This window comes from Somniosus microcephalus, chromosome 19, assembly GCF_052327205.1.
Source record: "Somniosus microcephalus isolate GS21.2 chromosome 19, FLI_Smic_1.0, whole genome shotgun sequence".
NCBI lineage: Eukaryota > Metazoa > Chordata > Chondrichthyes > Squaliformes > Somniosidae > Somniosus > Somniosus microcephalus.
This window is the reverse complement of record NC_141005.1, coordinates 59132984-59159465: the sequence shown is the minus strand read 5'-3', so window position 1 is coordinate 59159465 and position 26482 is coordinate 59132984. Positions and strand designations below refer to the sequence as shown.

At 46.7% G+C, this 26482-nt stretch overlaps 1 protein-coding gene across 1 annotated transcript in view; it reads left to right on the top strand.

The window, feature by feature from the left end:
• LOC147104493 (uncharacterized) overlaps positions 1–26482 on the top strand; it is a 389586-nt gene that overhangs the window by 49927 nt on the left and 313177 nt on the right. Inside the window, exons 3-4 of the mRNA XM_085962145.1 lie at positions 13151–13266; positions 20068–20220. Coding sequence (XP_085818271.1) covers positions 13151–13266; positions 20068–20220 — 269 coding nt within the window. The remainder of the gene's footprint in view (positions 1–13150; positions 13267–20067; positions 20221–26482) is intronic.

Sequence of the window (26482 nt, the reverse complement as noted above, 5' to 3'; positions counted from 1 at the left end):
TTCTTCACATAGTGCCGTCCTGCTCTTCTTCACGTAGTGCCGTCCTGCTCGTCTTCACGTAGTGCCGTCCTGCTCTCCTTCACGTAGTGCCGTCCTGCTCTTCTTCACGTAGTGCCGTCCTGCTCTTCTTCACATAGTGCCGTCCTGCTCTTCTTCACGTAGTGCCGTCCTGCTCGTCTTCACGTAGTGCCGTCCTGCTCTTCTTCACGTAGTGCCGTCCTGCTCTTCTTCACGTAGTGCCGTCCTGCTCGTCTTCACGTAGTGCCGTCCTGCTCGTCTTCACGTAGTGCCGTCCTGCTCTTCTTCACATAGTGCCGTCCTGCTCTTCTTCACGTAGTGCCGTCCTGCTCTTCTTCACATAGTGCCGTCCTGCTCTTCTTCACGTAGTGCCGTCCTGCTCGTCTTCACATAGTGTCGTCCTGCTCTTCTTCACATAGTGCCGTCCTGCTCTTCTTCACGTAGTGCCGTCCTGCTCTTCTTCACGTAGTGCCGTCCTGCTCTTCTTCACGTAGTGCCGTCCTGCTCGTCTTCACATAGTGTCGTCCTGCTCTTCTTCACATAGTGCCGTCCTGCTCTTCTTCACATAGTGCCGTCCTGCTCTTCTTCACATAGTGCCGTCCTGCTCTTCTTCAAGTAGTGCCGTCCTGCTCTTCTTCAAGTAGTGCCGTCCTGCTCTTCTTCACGTAGTGCCGTCCTGCTCGTCTTCACATAGTGCCGTCCTGCTCTTCTTCAAGTAGTGCCGTCCTGCTCTTCTTCAAGTAGTGCCGTCCTGCTCTTCTTCACATAGTGCCGTCCTGCTCTTCTTCAAGTAGTGCCGTCCTGCTCTTCTTCAAGTAGTGCCGTCCTGCTCTTCTTCACATAGTGCCGTCCTGCTCTTCTTCACGTAGTGCCGTCCTGCTCTTCTTCACGTAGTGCCGTCCTGCTCGTCTTCACGTAGTGCCGTCCTGCTCTTCTTCACATAGTGCCGTCCTGCTCTTCTTCACGTAGTGCCGTCCTGCTCTTCTTCACGTAGTGCCGTCCTGCTCTTCTTCACGTAGTGCCGTCCTGCTCTTCTTCACGTAGTGCCGTCTTGCTCTTCTTCACATAGTGCCGTCCTGCTCTTCTTCACGTAGTGCCGTCCTGCTCTTCTTCACGTAGTGCCGTCCTGCTCTTCTTCACGTAGTGCCGTCCTGCTCTTCTTCACGTAGTGCCGTCCTGCTCTTCTTCACGTAGTGCCGTCCTGCTCTCCTTCACGTAGTGCCGTCCTGCTCTTCTTCACGTAGTGCCGCCCTGCTCTTCTTCACATAGTGCCGTCCTGCTCTTCTTCACGTAGTGCCGTCCTGCTCTTCTTCACGTAGTGCCGTCCTGCTCTTCTTCACGTAGTGCCGTCCTGCTCTTCTTCACGTAGTGCCGTCCTGCTCTTCTTCACATAGTGCCGTCCTGCTCTTCTTCACGTAGTGCCGTCCTGCTCTTCTTCACATAGTGCCGTCCTGCTCGTCTTCACGTAGTGCCGTCCTGCTCTTCTTCACGTAGTGCCGTCCTGCTCTTCTTCACGTAGTGCCGTCCTGCTCTTCTTCACGTAGTGCCGTCCTGCTCTTCTTCACGTAGTGCCGTCCTGCTCTTCTTCACGTAGTGCCGTCCTGCTCGTCTTCACGTAGTGCCGTCCTGCTCTTCTTCACGTAGTGCCGTCCTGCTCTTCTTCACGTAGTGCCGTCCTGCTCGTCTTCACGTAGTGCCGTCCTGCTCTTCTTCACGTAGTGCCGTCCTGCTCGTCTTCACGTAGTGCCGTCCTGCTCGTCTTCACGTAGTGCCGTCCTGCTCTTCTTCACGTAGTGCCGTCCTGCTCTTCTTCACGTAGTGCCGTCCTGCTCGTCTTCACGTAGTGCCGTCCTGCTCTTCTTCACATAGTGCCGTCCTGCTCTTCTTCACGTAGTGCCGTCCTGCTCGTCTTCACGTAGTGCCGTCCTGCTCTCCTTCACGTAGTGCCGTCCTGCTCTTCTTCACGTAGTGCCGTCCTGCTCGTCTTCACGTAGTGCCGTCCTGCTCTTCTTCACGTAGTGCCGTCCTGCTCTTCTTCACATAGTGCCGTCCTGCTCTTCTTCACGTAGTGCCGTCCTGCTCTTCTTCACGTAGTGCCGTCCTGCTCTTCTTCACGTAGTGCCGTCCTGCTCTTTTTCACATAGTGCCGTCCTGCTCTTCTTCACATAGTGCCGTCCTGCTCTCCTTCACATAGTGCCGTCCTGCTCTTCTTCACATAGTGCCGTCCTGCTCTTCTTCACGTAGTGCCGTCCTGCTCTTCTTCACATAGTGCCGTCCTGCTCTTCTTCAAGTAGTGCCGTCCTGCTCTTCTTCAAGTCGTGCCGTCCTGCTCTTCTTCAAGTAGTGCCGTCCTGCTCTTCTTCAAGTAGTGCCGTGGGATCTTTTGTATCCACCTAAGAGGGCAGTTTATTGTCACATCCAAAAGACGGAACCTCCAATTGTGCAGCGTTCCCTCAATACTGCACTGGGATGTCAACCTAGATTGCCTTCAGGTGAGAAGGGGAGATAACAGAGGGAAGGAAGAAAATGGATCCTGCTACAATAATAACCCTTTTAATGTTTACTACATATATATAAGAGGCTTCGACAGAAATGGTTGCACTCTAATTAGAATTAGTATTGCAAGCTCTACCTTGTATACACCATTTCTGCGGTTTGGCATTGTTTAGATTAATTGGCAGCGATATTCCGAACACAGATGACGTTCTTGATGAAATATAAATTACTGGGAACTGAATTCGGCCCAGGGAGGATAATGACTCAAGGATTTATTGCATGTCGTGCAGGCAGAAGATGGAAAAGGCTGCTGGAAAGGAAAAACGCCACCATTGATTAAACCCCATTGACAGTATTTAACTGGGAAGAAAAACAACACCTGATCCGAAAGTGTTCTGCACTTTTGCCACTGGCTGAATGCGAACAGCATTTAAGGCAAACATCAGCATCAGGGAGGCCTTTAAATCTGACACTTTAAAACACTGACTCTATCACATTGCCTGCTGTTTGTAGTCTTTAAAGGTAACATGCCTGGTGTTTATAGAATCTACAGAATTGGAGTGTTGTTGGTGGTACTGAATGTTAGCCAGATAATGTTCAATGCCATATTGTGGGGACAGGTGCAAACTCAAGTCCCACTCTGCTCAGTTCCTGATCTGACTTGGATTGAACAGACAGGTGCTGAGCAGAGAATGCGACTCTCCCAATGAGGAAGGGGAAGATGGGACTGGAGAGGAGAATCGTCCATGGGAGGTTCCCAGTGCCAGCAACAGGGGCCATTGGCTCCGCCATCTCTGAGTATTCAGGACAGAGGGAGCAAAGCTTTATATTAGTGGAACAGTAATGTTTTTTTCCACTGATTTAGAGCTTACCCTTTTCTGCAGTGCCCAATCTGTCAAACGTGAGGTACAAAACTGATTTTCTGTCAAAAACCAAACAAATTGCATTTTCCCACATTAAACTGGGGTCATTTATAGCCAACCAACACTTCAACAAGATCAATTGTACACAACACTTTACTGTGTCCAGACTCCAGAATTATTTCTACACATAGCCAGGGTATAAATTGGTCTTGGGCAGTCGTGCAAAACAGACGATAGAGAGTTGGCAGCCCGTTTTGCAATCTGAGCAACTTATTTTCCATTGACTTAAATTGAAAAGAGAATCGGGCGGAGTGGAAAACAGGCTGCCGATTCGCTATCGCCCGTTTTACCCTACCGCCCATCACCAATTTATACCTCACCAAGTCCATGTTTGAATAAACAAGACCAAGTCACGAGAAGAGGAATTTCCCACTAGATTTTCCTTTGTATTAAGAAGGAACGAACTTGCATTTATACAGTGCCTTTCATGTTCTCATGATGTCCCAAAGTGCTTCACAGCCAATTACTGTAATGATTTTTGAAGTGTAATCACTTCATGAGGGTGTATGTGAGTGAATGATTGATTGAATGAGTGCGTCTGAATGAATGAATGTGGGTTTAATTAAGAGTATGGGAGAGTGTGTGTACGAGAGAGTGTGTGTGTGTGAGTAAGAGTACGAGAGAGAGACTGGGGTAGATCTTGACTTTGTGCGATAGTGTAAAACAGGTGCTGGTGGATCGGAAGCTCATTGTACGTCTCTCCCCATTTTTATTTTCATTGACTTCAACGTTCAACCATTGATCTACCTCCGTGACTGTGAGAGAGTGAGTGGTGTGTGAGAGAGAGAGAGAGAGAGAAAACCATATACTCAGGTCGTAGTGGTGGCCAACCCAGAGTTCCTCAGTAACAGTTTGTCAAAGATCCCCCTCCCATTCTCTCTCTTGCAGTCTTGCCGTGTGTCTGTATCTCTACCTTACTCACATAGACCTGGAGGCTAAGGATGGACGGCCAGAGACACACGGGCCTAGAAGTTGGATCGCGCCAAAATCGGGGCAGGAACCACTTGCTCGCCTACTCTGCACACACCTAATGAGGCCAGCGGCAGGACCGTGACAATTGGTCTGCCGTCTTCATTGGTGCCAGTGATCTGCGCGAACCAGTCACAGCTCCAGAGGCAGCTCGCTGGCCGAGGGCCCAAATCGAGTCCGTGGGGGGATGGAGAGGCAATCAGGAGTGGGTGGGCAGTGTCCAGCAGGGGTCTGCAGTTTTAACGTGGCTCCAGGAGAAGCACTCCTGCTATGCCAGGCTCCATATTAAGGTAAGTATTTTTCAAATAACTGACATTTTTTGTGGTGGCTCCCAGCCTTCCATTTAAGGCCCGCTGGTCAGGCCACATACAGACCAGGTGATCTTGAACTCAGCAGGCATTTAGGGCTAACCTGCAGCGTTCATAGAAACATAGAAGATAGGAGCAGGAGTAGGCCATTCGGCCCTTCGAGTCTGCTCCGCCATTGAATGAGATCATGGCTGATCATCCAAATTCAGTACCCCGTTCCTGCCTTCTCCCCATATCCCTTGATCCCTTTAGCCTTAAGAAATATATCTAACTCCTTCTAATGAATTGGCCTCAACTGCCTTCTGTGGTAGAGAATTCCACAGGTTCACCACTCTCTGGGTGAAGAAATTCCTCCTCATCTCTGTCCTAAATGGCTTACCCCTTATCTTTAGACTGTGACCCCTGGTTCTGGACTCCCCCGCCATTGGGAACATCCTTCCTGCATCTAGTCTGTCTAGTCCTGTTAGAATTTTATAAGTTTCAATGAGATCCCCCCTCATTCTTCTAAACTCCAACGAGTATAAGCCCAATCGACCCAATCTCTCCTCATATGTCATTCCTGCCATCCCAGGTATCAGTCTGGTGAATCTTCGCTGCACTCCCTCCATGGCAAGAACATCCTTCCTCAGATAAGGCGACCAAAACTGCACACAATACTCAAGGTGTGGTCTCACCAAGGCCCTGTACAACTGCAGCAAGACATCCTTGTTCCTGTACTCGAATCCTCTCGCTACGAAGGCCAACATACCATTTGCCTTCTTAACCGCCTGCTGTACCTGCATGCTTACCTTCAGCGACTGGTGCACAAGGACACCCAGGTCTCGTTGCACTTCCCCTTCTCCCAATCTATTGCCGTTCAGATAATAATCTGCCTTCCTGTTTTTGCCACCAAAGTGGATAACCTCGCATTTATCCACATTATACTGCATCTGCCATGCATCTGCCCAATCACCCAACCTGTCCAAATCATACTGGAATTTCTCGGCATCCTCCTCACAGCACACACACCCACCTAGCTTTGTGTCGTCTGCAAACTTGGAGATATTACATCTAGTTCCCTCGTCTAGATCATTAATATATATTGTGAATAGCTGGGATCCTAGCACTGATCCCTGTGGTACCCCACTAGTCATTGCCTGCCACTCGGAAAAAGACCCGTTTATTCCAACTCTTTGCTTCTTGTCTGCCAACCAGTTCTCTATCCAAGTCAATACCTTGCCCCCAATCCCATGTGCCTTAACTTTACACGCTAATCTCTTATGCGGGACCTTATCGAAAGCCTTCTGAAAGTCCAAATACACCACATCCACTGGTTCTCCCTTATCTATTCTGCCAGTTACATCCTCAAAAAATTCCAGTAGATTAGTCAAGCACGATTTACCTTTTGTAAATTCATGTTGACTTTGTCCGATCCTGTCACTGTTTTCCAAGTGCTCTGCTATTACATCTTTTATAATGGACTCTAGCATTTCCCTCACTACCGATGTCAGGCTTACCAGTCTATAATTCCCCGTTTTCTCTCTACTACCTTTTTTTGAATAGTGGGGTAACATTAGCTACCCTCCAATCCATGGGAACTGTTCCAGAGTCTATAGAATTTTGGAAGATGACCAGCAATGCATCTACTATTTCTAGGGTCACTTCCTTAAGTACCCTAGGATGTAGATAATCAGGCCCTGGGGATTTATCGGCCTTCAATCCCGTCAATTTCCCTAACACCATTTCCCTACAAATACTGATTTAATTCAGTTCCTCCCTCTCATTAGACCCTATGTTCCCCGACATCTCTGGGAGGTTATTTGTGTCCTCCTTTGTGAAGACAGAACCAAAGTATGTATTTAATCGGTCTGCCATTTCTTTGTTCGCCATTATAAATTCCCCTGATTCTGACTGCAAGGGACCTACGCTTGACTTCACCAATCTTTTTTCTCTTCACATATCTATAGAAGCTTTTACAGTCAGTTTTTATGTTCCCTGCAAGCTTACTCTCATACTCTATTTCCCCCCTCTTAATTAATCCCTTTGTCCTCCTTTGCTGAATCCTAAACTGCTCCCAATCCTCAGGGTTGCAGCTTTTTCTGGCCGATTTATATGATCTCTCCTTGGATCTTATGCTATCCCTAATTTCCCTTGTTAGCCACGGTTGAGTCACCTTTTTTGTTTTATTTTTATGCCAAGCAGGGATGAACAAATTCTGTAGTTCATCCATGTGATCTTTAATTGTTTGCCATTGCCTATCCACCGTCAACCCTTTAAGTAACGTTCCCCAATCAATCCTACCAAACTCGCGCCTCATACCATCGTAGTTTCCTTTATTTAAATTCAGGACCCTAGTCTCTGAGTCAAATACTTCACTCTCCATCTTAATGAAGAATTCTATCATATTATGATCGCTCTGACCCAAGGGGCCTCGCACAACAAGATTGCTAATTAATCCTTTCTCATTACATAATACACAGTCTAAGATGGCCTGATCTCTAGTTGGTTCCTCGACATTTTGGTCCAGGAAACCATCCCGTATACACTCCAGGAATTCCTCCTTCACAGTATTGTTACTAATTTGGTTAGCCCAATCTATATGTAGATTAAAGTCATCCATGATAACTGCTGTGCCCTTATTGCACGCGTCTCTAATTTGCCATTTAATGCCATCTCCAACCTTAGCATTACTGTTTGGGGGTCTGTATACAATTCCCACTAACGTTTTCTGCCCCTTGGTATTTCTCAGCTCTACCCATACAGATTCCACATCATCAGAGCTAATATCCTTCCTTACTATTGTGTTAATCTCCTCTTTAACCAGCAATGCTCCTCCACCTCCTTTTCCTTTTTGCCTGTCTTTCCTGAATATTGAATACCCCTGGATGTTGAGTTCCCAGCCTTGGTCACCCTGGAGCCATGTTTCCGTAATCCCAATCATATCATATCTGTTTACATCTATTTGCGCAGCTAATTCATCCACCTTATTACGAATGCTCCTCGCATTAAGACACAAAGCCTTCAGGCTTGTTTTTTTAACACTCTTAGACCTTTTAGAATTATTATTTACTGTGGCCATGTTTGATTTACACCCTTGATTTCTCTGACTGCCACTTTTGCTTTTCTCCTTCCTGTCTTTTGCTTCTATCCTTGTTTCCCTTTCCTCTGTCTCCCTGCACAGGTTCCCAACCCCCTGCCATTTTAGTTTAAACTCTCCCCAACAGCACTAGCAAACACTCCCCCAAGGACATCGGTCCCGGTCCTGCTCAGGTGCAAACCGTCCAGTTTGTACTGGTCCCACCTCCCCCAGAACCGGTTCCAATATCTCAGGAATTTGAATCCCTCCCCCTTGCAGCATTCCTCTAGCCACGTATTCATCTGAAATATCCTTCTATTTCTACTCTGACTAGCATGTGGCACTGGTAGCAATCCTGAGATTATTACCTTTGAGGTCCTATTTTTTAATTTACCTCCTAACTCCCTATATTCAGCTTTTATGACCTCATCCCGGTTTTTACCTATATCGTTGGTACCTATATGCACCACGACAACTGGCTGTTCACCCTCCCCCCCCAGAATGCCTTGCAGCTGCTCCGAGACATCCTTGACCCTTGCACCAGGGAGGCAACATACCATCCTGGAGTCTCATTTGCGGCCGCAGAAACGCCTATCTATTCCTCTTACAATAGAATCCCCTATTACTATAGCTCTCCCACTCTTTTTCCTCCCGTCCTGTGCAGCAGAACCACCCACGGTGCCAGGAAGTTGGCTGCTGCTGCCTTCCCCCGATAAGCCATCTCCCTCAACAATATCCAAAGCGGTATATCTGGTTGAGAGGGGGATGGCCACAGGGGACCCCTGCACTACCTGCCTGCGCCTACTACTCTGCCTGGCGGTCACCCATTCCCTTCCTGCCTGTGTAGCCTTTACCTGTGGTGTGACCAACTGATTAAACGTGATATCCACGACGTCCTCAGCATCGCGAATGCTCCAGTATGTATCCATTCGCAGCTCCAGCGCTGCAATGCGGTCTGCCAGTAGCTGCAGCTGGATACACTTCCCCACACATGGTCATCAGGGACACAGGAAGGAGGAGCATGCCACGGGGCTGAGCTGTGCTGCCATGGCTTACCCTTTAATTAATTCAAATTAAATTAAATCAAATCAATACTACTAATTACATTACAATTAAATGATATTCTCAAGGGCCCTTGTTTCCTAGCACTCCCCGCTACACAACAGAGACCTTAGCAACTATAAACCACAAAATTAAGACCTTTAAAATTTTATAAACTATTAACCTTAACTGTCAAACTATAGAGTAGTATAAGTGCTCACCTGGCCATACTCACCCAATCTGCTGCTTCCCCTGCGCCGGCGTCACTTTCTCTACTGTGATGTCACTCTCGAATTCTGCCACTGCTCGACTGGGCCTGAAAATCACCAACCTTTATTTTCACCCACAACCGCTGCTCCCTCTCAGGTCCGCCGCTCCCACTGCTCAACTGGGCCTGAAAATCACCGACCTTTATTTTCACCCACAGCCACCGCTCCTGCTGCTGCCGCTGCTGGACTGGGCCTGATTATCACCGACATTTATTTTCACCCACAGTTGCTGCTCCCTCGCAGGTCCGCTGCTCCCGCTGCTGCCGCTGCTCAGGGCTAACCATTTTACGGTTTGGGTCCTAAAGCAGGTGTCAGGCCCCTTATAAATATGTCCAAAAAGCCTTGCATCTGCTTTAGGCAGCCACCAGGGATGCCGTTACAGCACCTGAAGTAATATGGCTGGTGTTGGACATGTTTCCAATGCTGTTCGGGCACGGGAGGTTGGCCTCTAAATTGGACCTCTTTGCAAGGCGGTCCCATGGTGCTGTAGTTCATCTGAAGATGGGGTGACAGTGGGGTCGACTGCAAATGTCCTCGGCCAATACGCTGAGGACTACTGGGCTAAGCATTTACTCAATGATGTTTAGCACACAGATGAGCTCGTGTCCCATGGGCTAAAAATCTGCTCATTCTTAGTCAATGGGTGGGAAATTTAGCCTGATTTAGTAACATGGTATAATAGTCACTAGCTTTGGTTTGCTGATGTGGCTGAAGTTTAGACCTGAGTGATTACAGATGGGTCGTAGACTGTACCTGATAGAGGGCTTTAATATTATGAAGGGGTTTGATAGGGTAGACTTGGAGAAGATGTTTCTATTTGTAGGGGAGACCAAAACTAGGGGCCATAATTATAAGATAGTCACTAATAAATCCAACAGGGAATTCAGGAGAAGCTTCTTTACCCAGAGAGTGGTTAGAATGTGGAACTCGCTACCACATGGAGGAGTTGAGGCGAATATCATAGATGCATTTAAGGGGAGGCTAGATAAACACATGAGGGAGAAAGGAATATTCTGATAGGGTTAGAGGATGAGGGGCGAGAGGAGGCTCATTTGGACCAGTTTTGCTGTACATTCTATGTAATTTTATCTAATTGATCCTAAGGTTGCCAACCAGGAAGCTATTTCTAGCTGTAGAAGAACTTTAATGAGCTTCTTGATTGGAAAGTTCTTGCACTAGTCAGTTATTCAGCTAATGTTAGCAATGAAAGGAAGCGATAACATTTGCCTATGCATCAATCCAAAGCCATTTAACAAAGCTCTCGTGCATAATCACATTGAACCGTAGATGATGTTCCCCCTGAACTAACTCAGCCCGATGATGCAGCCCTTCACCAGCTGCAGCTGCAGAGAACAAACAGGAAGCTGTAATAAGCAGAAGAATAAAAAAGGAAAGAGAAAAGGGGAAAATTAAAAAATGGCAAAAGAGCAGAGAGAAAGAAAGAGGAAGAAATGAATAAAAAAATGACCGACATGGAAGTAAAAGCAGAGAGAGAAGTGATGGAAGAGGAGAATGAAATAGGGGAGAGACAGAAATGGAGGAGAGAAAAAACAGAAGGAAAACACAGACTGAAATAAGGGGGAGAGAGAGAGAGAGCGACATAAGTGAATGCAGAGAGACACAGATGTGAAGAAAGATCCCACCACCAAATGCATCTTCCCCTCCCCTCCCCTTTCAGCATTCCATAGGGACCGCTCCCTCCGAGACACCCGAGTCCACTCCTCAATCACCCCCAGCATCCCTTCCCCTTCGCCCGGCACCTTCCCGTGCAAGCGCAGGAGATGCAACACCTGCCCATATACCTCCCCCCTTCCCACTGTCCAGAGCCCCAAACACCCCTTCCAGGTGAAACAGCGATTTACTTGTACTTCTTGCAATTTATTATACTGTATTCGCTGCTCACGATGTTGTCTCCTCTACATTGGGGAGACCAAACGCAGATTGGGTGAGCGCTTTTCGGAACACCTCCGTTCAGTCCATAAGGGTGACCCCGAGCTTCCGGTCGTCTGTCATTTCAATTCACCGCCCCATTCCCACTCAAGACCTCATCGTCCTTGGCCTCTTGCATTATTCCACGGAAGCTCAGCGTAAGCTCGAGGAACAGCAGCTCATCTTTCGATTAGGCAGTTTACAGCCTTCCGGACTCGATATTGAGTTCAACAATTTCAGATCATAACCTCGGCCCCTATTATATTTTTATATATTTTTTATCCACACCTTTGGTTTGTGCCTTTTCCTTTTTTCTCTCCCACATGGCAGCTGTCTCTCACTCTGCCAGCGCATTTCACACTTCATCTAGAGCCATCTTTTGTCTCTTTTACCTGTCCTATTACCATCTCATCTCGTCTTGAATACCTCTTAATGTCTCTTCACTTCCCTTTTGTCCTTTCATCCCCTCCCCCATTTCCTTTTAAGCTGTTTCATTTACTGCCTTTTTTTTCTCAGTTCTGGAGAAGGGTTTCGACCTGAAACGTTGATTCTATTTCTCTCTCCACGGATGTTGCCTGGCCTGCTGAGTTTTTCCAGCGTTTTCTGTTGTTATTTTGTGAAGAAAGACTTGCATTTTTTATATTGCGCCTTTCACAACCACTGAACGTCTCAAAGCGCTTTACAGCCAATGAAGTACTTTTGAAGTGGAGTCACTGTTGTAATGTGGGAAACATAGCAGCCAATTTGTGCACAGCAAGCTCCCACAAACAGCAATGTGATGATGACCAGATAATCTGTTTTTGTTATGTTGGTTGAGGGATAAATATTGGTCAGGACACCGGGGATAACTCCCCTGCTCTTCTTCGAAATAGTGCCATGGGATCTTTTACGTCCACCTGAGAGAGCAGACGGGGCCTCGGTTTAACGTCTCATCTGAAAGACGGCACCTCCGACAAGGAGCAAGAAAAAGAAATATAGCAAAATGAAGATAGTTTGGTGACCACAAACATGTCTGTGCTTTCACTATGATTTCTGTGACATTTGACTTTTTACATTGACTAATCCATGATTTTGCCAAACATTTACTGACAAAATTCCAGCCTTTGGCACAGGAGTTTTCCGCTCCGTATTGTTGAGATTAGGGTCATGGGAAGGAGTGGGAGGGCTCCAGGTTAATTGAAGGACTGAAGTCAAATTATGGCTGAGCAACCCTGTGATCCAGGTGCAAGCTGCAGATTCAGCAGTGACTGTCCCCGGCTGAGAAATAGGACAATTTGACCATCAATCCCAATCAATCTCTGCTATTGTAATTTGGAAATAGACCACAATCTTCATCAAAAGCATTGCAGAGCTCAACACTTGCTCCACATTGGAAGTGCTCAGATATTTGTTATGACAAGGTAGGGAGTGAAAAAAACAGATTTATAGGCTAATTCTTCATTCGAAAGCAGAAAATGTTGTGAATTTACATGACGTCTGTCTGTCTGTCTCTCCTTACTCTTTCAATTCTGTCTCATTCCTTCAGTTCTGTTTTTCTCTCTCTATCACTCACTTTGTGTCTCCTTTATTTCTGTCTGTCTCTCCTCATTCAGTACTATCTCTGGTGTCTCCTTCACTTCTGTTTCTCTCCTATTTCATTTCTGTCTCTCGCCCCTCTTCCTCTCATTCTCTCGCCAGCGAGTACTCTGACTTCGGTCTCTCACAAGCAGGCGTGAGGGAGTCACACTGGCTGCAATGCTAGGGGTTTATTTAGTGTAAAACGCTGCTCACTGGCAGCAGAGAGGCGTTGCAGAGAAGCTCGAAGCTGAAAGAAACAGTGACATCTGGTCTGCCTCCCTTTTCAGTCAATGGTTTTTGGGTGGCAGAATTATAGCAAATCACTCATTGCTGCCAAAGAGAAGTGCGTTTCCACATTACTCATGTCCTAGAATATCCTAGTCCTGCTCTCTTTTTTTAAAGCAAAGTTTTTGTCTGGCGGTTATAGTCCAAGGACTGCATGAAACGCAAAATATATATTGGTAGTTGGAGTGCTGTTTAATTCTGATGCTGCTAACTCAAAAGCGATTTAACCATATGCAGCACACTTACTAGTTATGACACACAGATGCTGGTGACTCTCCAATTGGTTTCTATGTTTAACAGATGGAAGTATTTATGGCTGGCCACCATTATTCATGGAGTGACAACAGAGGCTGTTTCCTACTTTTTGCCTGATGTGGATAACTTTTGGCACGCGCAGAGCTCAGTGATGCTTCTGGGTAAGTAAAGAAATAAATATCATGCGCATCAACACTGAAATGAATCACAAACCACAAACTATGGACGAGAAGATACATAAGCATGTAACAATCAATAGGAACATGAGCCCACGAGCACTTTCTAACATGTCACAAGCCCATTTTTTCTGCTTTCTCATCATATTCCTGCGTCCCCTCTCCATCCAGAGATGCATGTAATTCTTTTTTGGAACCATTTCTGCTGCTTGGGATCAGTAATATAGAATGAGTAGAACTGACTCTGGGCTGGATTTTGCTACGGGGGCGGGTTGGGGTCGTGTTCCCCACATTTCGTGTTTCCCACACGAATCCTGAACGATGTGGGAAATTGATGCAATTTTGATTTTATAGCCCAATTGATTCCCCACGTGTGGGAACCCCTAGCCAGTGAGCTTTTCAGGTGGGAAGCTCGCCTCCGATGACATCATCACTGCTGCTTCATTTAAGGGCTTCCACAAGCCTTGCTCACTTCAGCAGACTGCCAAGCTTCTGGCCCTGGCAGCTGCTGCTACCATCATCAATCATGGCGACACATCGGAGTAAGGCATCCCCCAGATTTGACGAGGCAGCCCTCCAGGCATTGGTGGAGGGAGCGACAGAGAGCAGGGAGGTGGGGGCTCCTCTCCAAGTGCTCAAACTTCCATGCCACTGACAAGTCCTCGGTCAGAGCCCCACCTGAGTCAGCACCCAAGTGAGATCGGCTCTCAACCCCTGCACAGCCGCAGGAGCAGCAGACTGTTGCGCAGCCCTTACAGGCTCGCAACCCCAGAGGACGCCCACCAAAGGTGTCCAGACAGGAGCAGCAAGGAAGTGAGCAAGGGGCCTCCACATCTGCTGATGCCACTGGGGAACCACTACGTAGGAGCACGCGTAAGAGAAAGAAACTGCACAAATAGTCACAAGGGTAGTCACTTGGGTGGAATTTAATGTGTTATGGTTGAAAGCCATCAGAATAATGTTAATAAATCATCTGTTGGCTACTGCTGTAGTTGTGGCGTGTGTCATTTCGCGAATGGGACTTTCACTTTGAGGTCAGTATGGTGGTCACATCGCTAGAAGTCAGCTGGTTCCTGGGTATTGCTGAGTATTGCAGGGCTCCACCTGATCTATCCAGGCATCTGAAGCGCATCTTCAGCAGACCAATGGTCTGCTCGATCATGGCTCTGGTGGAAAGGTGGCTGGAGTTGTAGTTCTCCTCAGTTGCGTTGGATGGGCTCCTCAGCGGCGTCAATAGCCACGTCCTCAAGGGATAGCCCTTGTCTCCAAGTAGCCATCCGTTAAGTTGGTGTGGCGGACTGAATAGCGGAGGCACAGTAGACTGGCGCAGTATGAAGGAGTCATGGCAACTGCCAGGGTACTTGGCACAAACATGCAAAATTTCCTTCTTGTGGTCACACGCCAGCTGAACGTTGAGGGAGTGGGAGCCCTTGCGGTTGACAAAAATACCAGGATTGCGATGGGGAGCCTTAAGGGCCACATGTTTGCAATCAACGATGCCCTGCACCCTTGGAAAGCCTGCAAGATTAGCTAATCCAACCGCTCTCGCCATGACACTTGCTCGATCCTTGGTGAAATGGACGTGATTGTGCGCGATGGCAAAGAGGGCATCGGTTACCCGCTGATGTCTGCTGCTGATCCCTGGAATGAGCCTGAGGCAAAAAAGTTGAGTGCGATGGTGACTTTGACGGCCACTGATAAGGGGTGTCCAGCTGCTCCTCTGGGCTCCAGGTCTTGCTGCAGCATTGCGCAGATGTCAGCCACTATCTCTCGCGAAAGTCGGAGCCGCCTTTGGCACTGCTGCTCAGACATGTTGAGGTAGCTGACCCTGCGTCTGTAGACCCTGTTTGGGGGGTATCTCCAGCGCCGACGGCCTTCCATGCGCTGGCCCCTTCTGGCCTGTGCATCCTCAGGTGGGGCAGCAGCAGCTTGGCGCAACTGTTGTTGCTGCTGCTGTTGGGCGGCCTCATGTAATATCCAGAAGGGCAGGACAAAAATGGCTCCCATGCTTCTGGTAGATGCCTCAGTTGAAACGCTCAGTGAAGGTGGCGAGAGGGGTTTCCCAGGAGGTCACACTGGAGATGGTTGTCAGGCTGCAAACTTCCAGAGCTGTGGGTATGCCTTCTGAAAGATCCCCCAGACCTGAGAGAGCAAAGTTATGCCACCTGCAATTAAAGCCTGTTCAAATCTGCCATTTAATGGTTGAGCTGCAGCTGCTACTCCGCAAGCCAGTTGTGCTCCCGCCAGGTTTCAGATGTGTGTTTCCCACCAGGCGTGTTTCACGTGGGAAAACGAGTAAACTTGCAAGTGGTTAGGAAAATGGGATTATAGAGCCAATTGAGGGCTTGTTAAGGGCCTTAAAGGCCTATCCCGCCTCCTGGAGGTGGGACGGAGTCGGGACCAGCAGACACGAATTTAGGAAAATTGCATGGAGGCGGGTTTGGGCCCGCACGCCAGTTTTGCGATTTTTATCCCCCACACGCCTCCAATCCCGCCTCCCCGGCCCTAGCAAAATCCAGCCCTAGCTTTTATAAACAGGTGTGAATGAGTGCTGCGTTTCAAGATGTCTAACTGTTTTTTCACAGAAAGATCTTGGTATGATTTATATTAAAATATGACGTTCAATTTCATTCTTAAGGGATTAAATGTCCAAACAGCAGGGCTGGGAGATGTGATTTACAATCCAACCAAATGTGATTTACAATCCAACCAAATGTGATTTACAATCCAACCGAAGCACCTGCTCAGATTTGTCGAGACAAAGGAACTTTATTAATATCCCAGTGATCCTCCCCACCTATTATTGTTAGGATGGCCATGTTCATTTAAGCTCAGCAAGGGTTAGATGTGAGAGAACATTCCCCAAAATAGGGCAGTAGCAATTTTAATTAAAAGCCCTACTGTCCAATCCCTGGACAGGGAAGGTATCAGACACCAAACTCCTGTCCAGGTAGGGAATAAAAGAACAGAGAAATACGTGGTCCAGGTCAGCTGTACAAGGCTGGTAAGAGGGAACAGGTCCTTCAATGTTTAAGATAGAGCCAGTCCGATTCAGGGAAAAGGCTGACCAGAAAGGTAATTGAGCCCATTAACAGGGATACTGTGGAACATAGGGACAGGAGTAGGCCATTCAGCCCCTCGAGCCTGTTTCGCCATTCAATGAGATCATGGCTGATCTGCGACCTAACTCCATATACCCACCTTTTGCCCATATCCCTTAATACATTTGGTTAACAAACATCTATCAATCTAAGATTTGAAATTAACAATTGATCTAGCATCAATTGCCATTTGCGGAAGAGAGTTCCGAACTTCTACCACCTTTTGTGTAAAAGTGTTTCCTAATTTAACTCTTGAAATGTCTGACACTAATTTTTAGACTATGCCCCCTAGTCCTAGAATCCCCAACCAGCAGAAATAGTTTCTCTCTATCTACCCTCTCTGTTCGTCTAATATCCTGAAAACTTCGATCAGATCACCCCTTAACCTTCTAAATTCTAGGGAATACAACCCTAATTTGTGTAATCTCTCCTCATACCTGGACTCCAGAGGGTTAAGTTATCATTCTGGTAAACCTACGCTGCAAGGCCAATATATCCTTAAGGTGTGGTGCCCAGAACTGCTCACAGTACTCCGTGTGTGGTCTAACCAAGGCTTTGTATAGCTGCAGCATAACTTCTACCCCCTTGTAGTCTAGTCCTCTAGATATAAAGGTCAGCATTCCATTAGCCTTTTTGATTATTTTCTGTACCTGTCCATGACATTTTAATGATCTATGTACCTGGACCCCCCCCCCCAGTCTCTTTGGACCTCCACTATTTTTAGCTTTTCACCATTTACAAAGTACCCTGTTCTATCCTTTGTAGGTCCAAGGTGGATGACCTCACATTTGCCTACATTGAAATGCATTTGCCAGTTTTGCCCATTCACTTAATCTATCAATATCCCTTTGTAATTTTATGCTTTCATCTTCACTGCTTACAATGCTGCCTATCTTTGTGTCATCGGCAAATTTGGATATGTGGCTTTCTATGCCATCATCGAAGTCATTAATAAATACTGTGAATAGTTGAGGCCCCAACACAGATCCCTGTGGGACGCCACTAGTCACATCCAGCTAATTAGAGTACCTGCCTATTACGCCTACTCTCTGTCTCCTGCCGCTCAGCCAATTTCCTAACCAGGTCAATAATTTGCTTTCAATTCCATGGGCTTCAACCTTAATTAATAAGCTCTTCTGAGGGACTTTATCAAATGTCTTCTGGAAGTCCATAAACATAACATCCACAGACATTCCCCTGTCACCTTCTCAAAAAGTTCAAACATATTAATGGCCCAGAAATTTGGGTCGGGGGCTTCCCGCGGGTGTAAGCCCCCGACCTGCACTTACCTTGCGCACCGGCAGTTGAGCTGTAGGGCCCCGTGGAATTCCGCTCCGGGGCCTGGCCCAGCTGCCGGCGCGCTGTGCTTGCGTGTCCCAGGGGCGTAGTTAGTGCGATGCGTCCCCTGGGATCACGTGCGCCATGGGCAGCCAATCGGAGGAGGGAAAAGCCCATTCATAAAATTGACAGGTAGACCTGTCAAAACTTATAAATACTACGGGCCCAAAATAGCAGTAAACCTTCAAATAATTTTTTTTTTTAAATCACACTTTTTAAATAAACTATAAATTACATTAAATAACTATTTTAAACAATAATTTAAATTTTTGAAAAAAATAATTTTATATTATAACGGGGCTAAAAATAACTTACCTTGCTTTAAAGTATTTAAAAATAATAAACCTGTGGAAAAAATGTTTTAATTTTAATTAATTGACCACTTACCTTGCAAAAAGCAGGCCTTACGCCTGCTTTTTAAATGTGTAAATCCTGCAGGCTTACCCTCCCGGGAAAACCTGTAAAAAAAAAAAAAAAAAAAAAACCTACGTTCAAAGCGCACGTGCAGCCTCCCCTGCGCGCGCGTTCGACCTCTGAACCTCTTCGTTCAGAGGATCGGAAGTGCCGGTATCCCGCGCATGCAGGAAACCGGCAATTCCATTCGGCCTACGGGTGAGTACCCTGTGCGTACTCATCCGGGGAGAGCCGAATTTCTGGGCCATTGTCAGGTATGACCAACCTTTCACAAATCCATGCTGGCTGAAAATTTTCAAGATATTCAGTCCTTAATTATAGACTCTAGTAATTTCCCGACAACAGATGGTAGGCTAACTGGACTATAATTCCCTGGTTTTCCTCTCTCGCCGTTCTTAAATAGCGGAATGACATGTGCAATTTTCCAATCTAAAGGAACGGTTCCTGAATCGAGAGAACCTTGAAAGATTATAGTTAGGGCATCTGCAATGTGCTCAACGATTTCCTTTAAATCCTGGGGACTTGTCACTCTTTAGTGCCATTATTTTCTTCATTACTGTTATTTTACTGAGGTTAATTTTATTGAGCCCCTGTCCCGATTCAGTATTAGTTCCCATGGGATTTCCAGCATGCTATCCTCTTCCTTTACTGTGGCATGCTTTTTCTGTTTTGCTTGTTATGGGAAGCATTATAGAATAAGTTAAAATTCAGCATTCATTAGGCTGCTCAGTCACGTGTAAACTGCAAGATAAACCAGCTTCGTGATTTTTCATTGGTAGCGTCTAATCAAAGGGTTCATCAGATCCGCCTTTTAGAAGATTGGAGACGTGCACATGGAGTTTACAGTAACCAGCTCCTATAATGGAGGGCTTCCATTGTTAAACCTCACGTCACACTGTCCTATCATTTGTTATTGGGAAGTAAAGGTAAAGTAACAGACACGAGAGACCAATGACGCGGAACCTGAGAGAATATCTGGTGCAGAGCAAGAAATTTGTAATGGTGACCTACCTCTGATAGCTGCGACACTAGGGTTTGTTTTGTGTCCACCACTGCTCACTGGTCTGTACTGTAATTGTACAATACATCGGGGTAGATTTTCAACTTCCTGCCTGGGTGTAAAACTGGTGATGCGGACCGACCACCCATTATAGAAACCGCCCGATCTTCATTTCTGTTGAATTCAGTGAAAACGAAAACTGGGCAGTTTCTGTACCAGGCGGCTGAACCACGTCGCCAGGCAGCAACTTGGAAATCGACTCCAATAGAGTCAGACTTCCGCATGGAAATATTTGTAGCTCCTATTTTAGATATTTCTATGATGTCATGGTTAAGAGGAGAGGCTCGGCGCCGCATCCCGTGACAAATCTCGCAAGGTGCCGCATCCCGTGACAAATCTCGCAAGGTGCCACATCCCGTGACAAATCTTGCAAGGTGCCACATCCCGTGACAAATCTTGCAAGGTGCCACGTTTACTGTGCGCAGTGCGATTTGGAGCCCGAGAGCCGTAATATTTTATAAAACACCCCGGAGCTAGAAAACGCCGGTCCCAGAGCGAGTCCGGACAGCAACAAAACATGACACAACAAACAGGGAGCAGCGGGATTGGTTTTGGATCAAACAGCCGACACACGGCCTTCTCCTGTTCTGTGGTTAAAATCACTTGCACGGTTTCACCTCCAGAGTGTGACGGACACTGGAGCGTGCCAGACGAACCGGCCGAATGTCCACGGGAATCGGCCTGATCTCTCGCTCGGACTTTGGTGAGAGGTTGGAGGAGCCCCTGAAGAAACGGCGTAAACAGTGGTTTTCAGCAATTGACGCAGTTTCTCTGGTGCTTCGACCAATCTCCCGCAGGACCTGCTGGTCATTCAGGACCACTGATTCTATTATAGAGATATCAGTGAACTGAGCTGCTTTATTTCAATTGCAGGTAAACGTCTGCCGCTCCACATCGTCTTCCTGTATCCCATCGTTATCTACCAGGCTTATGCCGCTGTCAGCTGTCTTGGATTACCTTGGTGGGCGGAGCCATTTGCGGTTGGACTTGGTGACCTATTGATTGATGTCCCATATGACATCATGGGTAAGATGTTCTAGTATATCTACTGCTGTATTACTTCTAATCTTGTAGCTTTCCCACAGGCTCAGATGGTAAAGGCAATACCGTGCTGTGAAACTGAGCGATTACTGACCAGGATGGTCCCAGATTCAGCCCCAATCCTGTCCGACTCACAGCCAAGGTGGAAGTAGGGAACGCTATAATTGGCTTCAATGACCCTGGGTGAGGGAACATTGGAACAGGAGTAGGCCATTCAGCTCCTTGAGCCTGTTCCACCATTCAATTAGATCATGGCTGATCTGCATCTTAACTCCATTCTCCTGCTTTGGTTCCATAATCCTTAATACCCTTGCCTAACAAAAAGCTACCAATCTCAGTTTTTTAATTTTCAATTGACCCCCCAGCCTGAACAGCTTTTTTGGGGGGAGAGAGTTCAAGAATTCCACTACCCTTTGTGTGAAGATGTGCCTCCTGGATTCACCCCTGAATGGTCTGGCTCTAATTTTAAGGTTATGTCCCCTTGCTCTAGTCTCTCCTAGAAGAAATATTATGGGGGGAAAATTGAGTCGCGCCCCCTTTGGGGCACTAATTTCGCAGAATTAGCACCCCCGCAGCCGAAATTCACCAGTAGCACCCCAAGAGGGAGGCTGGGTGCTACTGGAAATGCCCCACCTCCCTCTTGGGGCGCTGCGAGTGAATATTGCGGCGCGCTGCGACATGTTGCGCCGCGGTACTGCAGGCCTTCCTCCCCTTATTAAAGGGGAGGGGCCTAGCGCAGCGTGACCCGGGGCCCAGCTGGGCCACCAGGGATCAGAGTGCCAGCAAAAGAGCCCGGCACTCGAGAAGTGCTGGGCTCACGGAGCACAGCTGGCACTCTGTGGGGGGGCTGCACAGGAGGCCGGGGACGGCAATGGGGGGCAGGTGCTGGCAGGCGGCCAACAATAAAAATGGCCGCCCGGCACCTCCCCTTTAACATCCACTGCCCTGGCCGCAGGTAGGCCCCTCTGACCCCATCAGACATAGTGTTCGGCGGTAAGTCAGGGGGCGCTACCGAAGATTGCGGCCAGGGCGCGAGCGGGGCGCTGATGGTTACCGCTGCCGCTAACCTCCCGCTGAATTTCGCGGGAGGTGTTGGCGGTGCCGCGCCCAGGCACTAGTTGCTTTGCGCCCCTCTTAGGATGCTAACGGGAGGTGCAAAGCAACCGAATTTTTAGGCCATAGTTTCGCTCTTTTTACCCTATCAACTCCTTTTAATAATCTTCAACACCTCAATTAGATCACCCCTTAATCTTCGATACGCAAGGGAATACAAGCCTAGCCTATGCAACCTGACCTCATAATTTAACCCTGTTAGCCCCAATATAATTCTGGCGAATCAGCGCCGTAACCCCCTCCAAGGCCAATATATCCTTCCTGAGGGAGAGAGAGAAACAATTGACGAGGGGTGGTGCTGCCACTCCCTCGCCGCTGCCTTGTCTTGGAAAGTACGTGTGTGTGAATACTGGATGAGGACAAGAATGGGTTCAGCTCTGAATCCTACTGTGGGAGAATAGCCTGCTGACACTCACTGTCCAAAGTCACAGATGAAGAATCGTTATCTGAGGGAGACATTATAGGGCAGGCAGAGCCTGTGGAGCAGCATTCCTGCAATGGTCATAGAGAGGAAGGTAGAAAAATGGGGGGAGAAGGGGAAATCAAAACATATATATAATTTTCTTATAGTTTATGTGTGAGTTGGGGGTAGTGAGATGGAAAACACCTGAAGTGTAAGGGTTCAGCCACTCATCGCTCATGCTAGTCTGTTGGTTAACAGTATCCTAATGATGGTTCTGAGACATTCCGTCCTACTTGGTAAGAATGGAGCAATCTGCTCATTCCTGGTACCAGCTATGGTCAGATTCCTCACTTGTTACCAAGTACCAGGTAGGACTTTCCACTATGTACACGTCACTGAACCGGGAGCCTTTCAGGTAGGATGAGTGAAAGTGGATTTAAACCGTGGTTACTGTTGCAACAAAGAGTTGTTAGTCCATCACCAATAACTTCTGCGTGACTCAGGCCCAAGTGGCTTATTCAACAACAAATGTTAATGGGTATTGACTCAACAGTGTTATAATACAACCGTCTTCCGATTATATTAAATGACAAGCAAGAAAATGACAAGCTGGTTCCTAGACCCCAGGTTGATCAGACCCGACTTTCTAGGCTACCTGCTCGGCTGTGGACTTCCGACCATCCCGAGAATTCTAACTTTCGAAGGGGAATGCTCTATCTTTATACTATTCGGCTGCCTTAGTCATAAATTATCCCACCGTGCTAGTTCTGCCTTAGCTGACTTTGGATGGGTTGTGTCTCCATCTCTTATCTTGGCTGGAGAAACGGACTGTACCTCTCAGGAATGCGTAAGACTATGTTATCAAAGTACTCGTTCATTTACGGCCTTGGATGGTGTGTTCAAATATTACCAACGAGAGCAGTTTCTCATGTTGGGTATGTGGGGCTCCCAGCAACCAACTTTCTTATCTAGGTAAGGGCCACCTCTTGACCTGGGAGTTATAGTTTTGGAGACTTCAGCATTTTCCGTCTCTTAGCTTCTTTAGTTCACACGCCGGAGCAAGATTCACTCTGGCTAAAATACAGAGGGAAAGCAGGCTGGGATACTTGACCATTTAAACCACTTTAAAATATTCTAACAGTGAATATGTGGTAAAGCTGGACCACTGGTGAGCAGTCACAAGTAGGAACCGTGAATGAGTTTGTCCCCTCATTGTTTTCTGGTCAAGAAAGAAAGAAAGACTTGCATTTATATAGTGCCCTTCGTGACTTCAGGATGTCCCAAAGCGCTTTACTTTTGAAATGTAGTAACTGATGCAATGTGGGAAACGCAGCAGCCAATTTGCGCACAGCAAGCTCCCACAAACAGCAATGTGATAATGACCAGATAATCAGGTTTTTTTAATTGATGTTGGTTGAGGGATAAATATTGGCCAGGACACCATTTACTGCCCAATATCTACTTAAACGACAGCATGACCCGAGGGTCTTAACATCGGACTTGACCCCATAAACTGGCTATCCCATGGGCCACCACATGCGTTCTTCTCTCTTTGTGGAAGTTAGACTGAAAAGCACGTTATTGAGACAGACACAGCTTCAAACCAGCAAACGAGTTACTTTAATATAAAATATATGAATAAACTGAATACAGTTTCCACAGTGAGATTAATCAATTCTCTATGCTACTGTACTTTGCTTATGAATAATAATAAAGATATAGTCATACTGACTCCCTAGGCACAGGCCCACTTTCAAGCTAAGCTATTCCAAAGCTAACTGTTCTTTCAATATTGAAATTAAGCTCCTGTTCCTTTTTCCGATCCGGTCTGAATTCCTTTGCTATAGCCGGAGCTTGTGCTGGGCAGGCTCTGAATGTTGTTCCCGGGTCTTGAGCATCTTCAAAATATGAGATAGCTCAAAAAAAGGCCCCAACACCTTCAAAATGTCGCGTTTTGTGCAGTCGGAAGGACCAGGAGCACTTCTCCTGGCTCCACAAAACAACTGCGGGCGGCTGTTGAGCCCCCCTCCCCGCCCCCCCCCCCACCCCGACTCCCCCGCACCTCCCAATCACCTTCCATTCATTCCCGGACTTACCTGTGGGCCACAACGCAGCACGAAATTGGAAAGGCCCTGACAATCGCTAACATAAAAGGGAATTCAAAAGTCTTCTGTAGGCATATGAATAATAAACAGGTAGTATGAGGAGGGGTGGGGCTGATTAGGGACCAAAATGGAGACCTACGCATGGAGGCAGCGGGGCATGGCTGAGGTACTAAATGAGTACTTTGCATCTGTCTTCACAAAGGAAGAAAATGCTGCCAAAGTCATATTGAAAGAGGAGGTAGTAGAGATACTGGATGAGATGAAAATTGATAAAAAGGAGGTACTAGAAAGGCTGTCTGTACTTAAAGTAGATAAGTCATAAGAACATAAGACATAAGAACATAAGAAATAGGAGCAGGAGTAGGCCAATCGGCCCCTCGAGCCTGCTCCGCCATTCAATAAGATCATGGCTGATCTGATCCTAACCGCCAATCCACTATCACAGAACCATCTCCTGAATCTAACAGAATTAGACACACGAAATAGGAGCAGGATCAGGCTACACGGCCCCTGGGCCCGCTCCGCTAACCACAGGGCCATGTCCGATCCGAACCTAAACTCATGTCCAAATTCCTGCCCGCTCCCCGTAACCCTTAATTCCCTTTACTTCTAGGAAACTGTCTATTTCTGTTTTAAATTTATGTAATGATGTAGCTTCTACAGCTTTTTGGGGCAGCATATTCCATGGACCTACCACCCTCTGAGTGAAGTAGTTCCTCCTCATCTCAGTTTTGAAAGAGCAGCCCCTTATTCTAAGACTATGCCCCCTAGTTCTAGTTTCACCCATCATCGGAAACATCCTCCCCGCATCCACCCGATCCAACCCCTTCACAATCTTATATGTTTCAATAAGATCGCCTCTCATTCTTCTGAACTCCAATGAGTAGAGTCCCAATCTACTTAACCTCTCCTCATATGTCCATCCCCTCATCCCCGGGATTAACCGAGTGAACCTTCTTTGTACTGACTCGAGAGCAAGTATGTCTTTTCTTAAGTATGGATACCAAAACTGTATGCAGTATTCCAGGTGCGGTTTCACCAATACCTTGTACAACTGAAGCAATACCTCCCTATTTTTATATTCTATCCCCCTAGCAATGAAAGCCAACATTCCATTGGCCTTCTTAATCACTTGCTGCACCTGCATACTAACCTTTTGAGTTTCGTGCACCAGGACCCCCAGATCCCTTTGTACTTCAGTACTTTCCAGTTTCTTGCCATTAAGATAATAACTTGCTCTACGATTTTTCCTGCCAAAGTGCATAACCTCACACTTTCCAGTATTGTATTCCATCTGCCCAATCTCTGCCCACTTACTTAGCCTGTCTCTGTCCCCTTGCAGGTTTTTTATGTCCTCCTCACTCACTACTTTCCCTCCCATCTTAGTATCATCTGCAAACTTTGATATGTTACACTCGGTCCCCCCCTCCAAATCGTTAATATAGATTGTAAAGAGTTGGGGACCCAGCACTGACCCCTGCGGAACACCACTAGTTACTGATTGCCAGTCTGAGAATGAACCATTTATCCCAACTCTCTGCTTTCTGTTAGATAGCCAATCCTCTATCCATGCCAGAATATTACCCCCAATCCCGTGATTTTTTATCTTAAGCAATAATCTTTTGTGTGGCACCTTGTCAAATGCATTTTGGAAGTCTAAATACACTACGTCCACTGGTTCCCCTTTATTCACCCTATATGTTACTTCCTCAAAGAACTCCAGCAAATTTGTCAAACATGACTTCCCCTTCATAAAACCATGCTGACTTTGTCCTATTAAATTATGATTATCCAAATGTCCTGTTACTGTCTCCTTAATAATGGACTCCAAAATTTTACCTACCACAGATGTTAGGCTAACCGGTCTATAGTTTCCAGCCTTCTGTCTACTGCCCTTTTTAAATAAGGGTGTTACATTAGCAGTTTTCCAGTCTGCAGGGACCTTTGCTGAGTCCAGGGAGTTTTGGAAAATTATTACTAATGCATCCACAATCCCTACCGCCACTTCCCTCAAGACCCTAGGATGTAAGCCATCAGGTCCAGGTGATTTATCTGCCTTGAGTCCCATTATTTTACCGAGTACCACTTCCTTCGTGATTTTGATCGTGTTTAGCTCCTCCCCCCCCTATAGCCCCCTGTTTGTCCAGTGTTGGGATATTCTTAGTGTCCTCTACTGTAAAGACTGACACAAAATATTCATTCAGTGTTTTTGCCATCTCCATATTTCCCACCATTAATTTCCCGGTCTCATCCTCTAAGGGACCAACATTTACTTTAGCCACCCTTTTTCTTTTTATATAACTATAAAAACTCTTACTATCTGTTTTTATATTTTTTGCTAATTTACTTTCATAATCTATCTTCCCTTTCTTAATCAATCTTTTTGTTATTTTTTGCTGTCTTTTAAAGTTTTCCCAATCCTCTATCCTCCCACTAGATTTGGCTACCTTATATGCCCTTGTTTTTAGTCGAATACTATCCTTAATTTCTTTACTTAGCCACGGATGGCTGTCTTTTCTTTTACACCTTTTCTTCTCAGTGGAATATATATTTTTTGGAAGTTGTAAAATAACTCCTTAAATGTACACCACTGATCATGTATCGTCTTACCCTTTAATCTATTTTC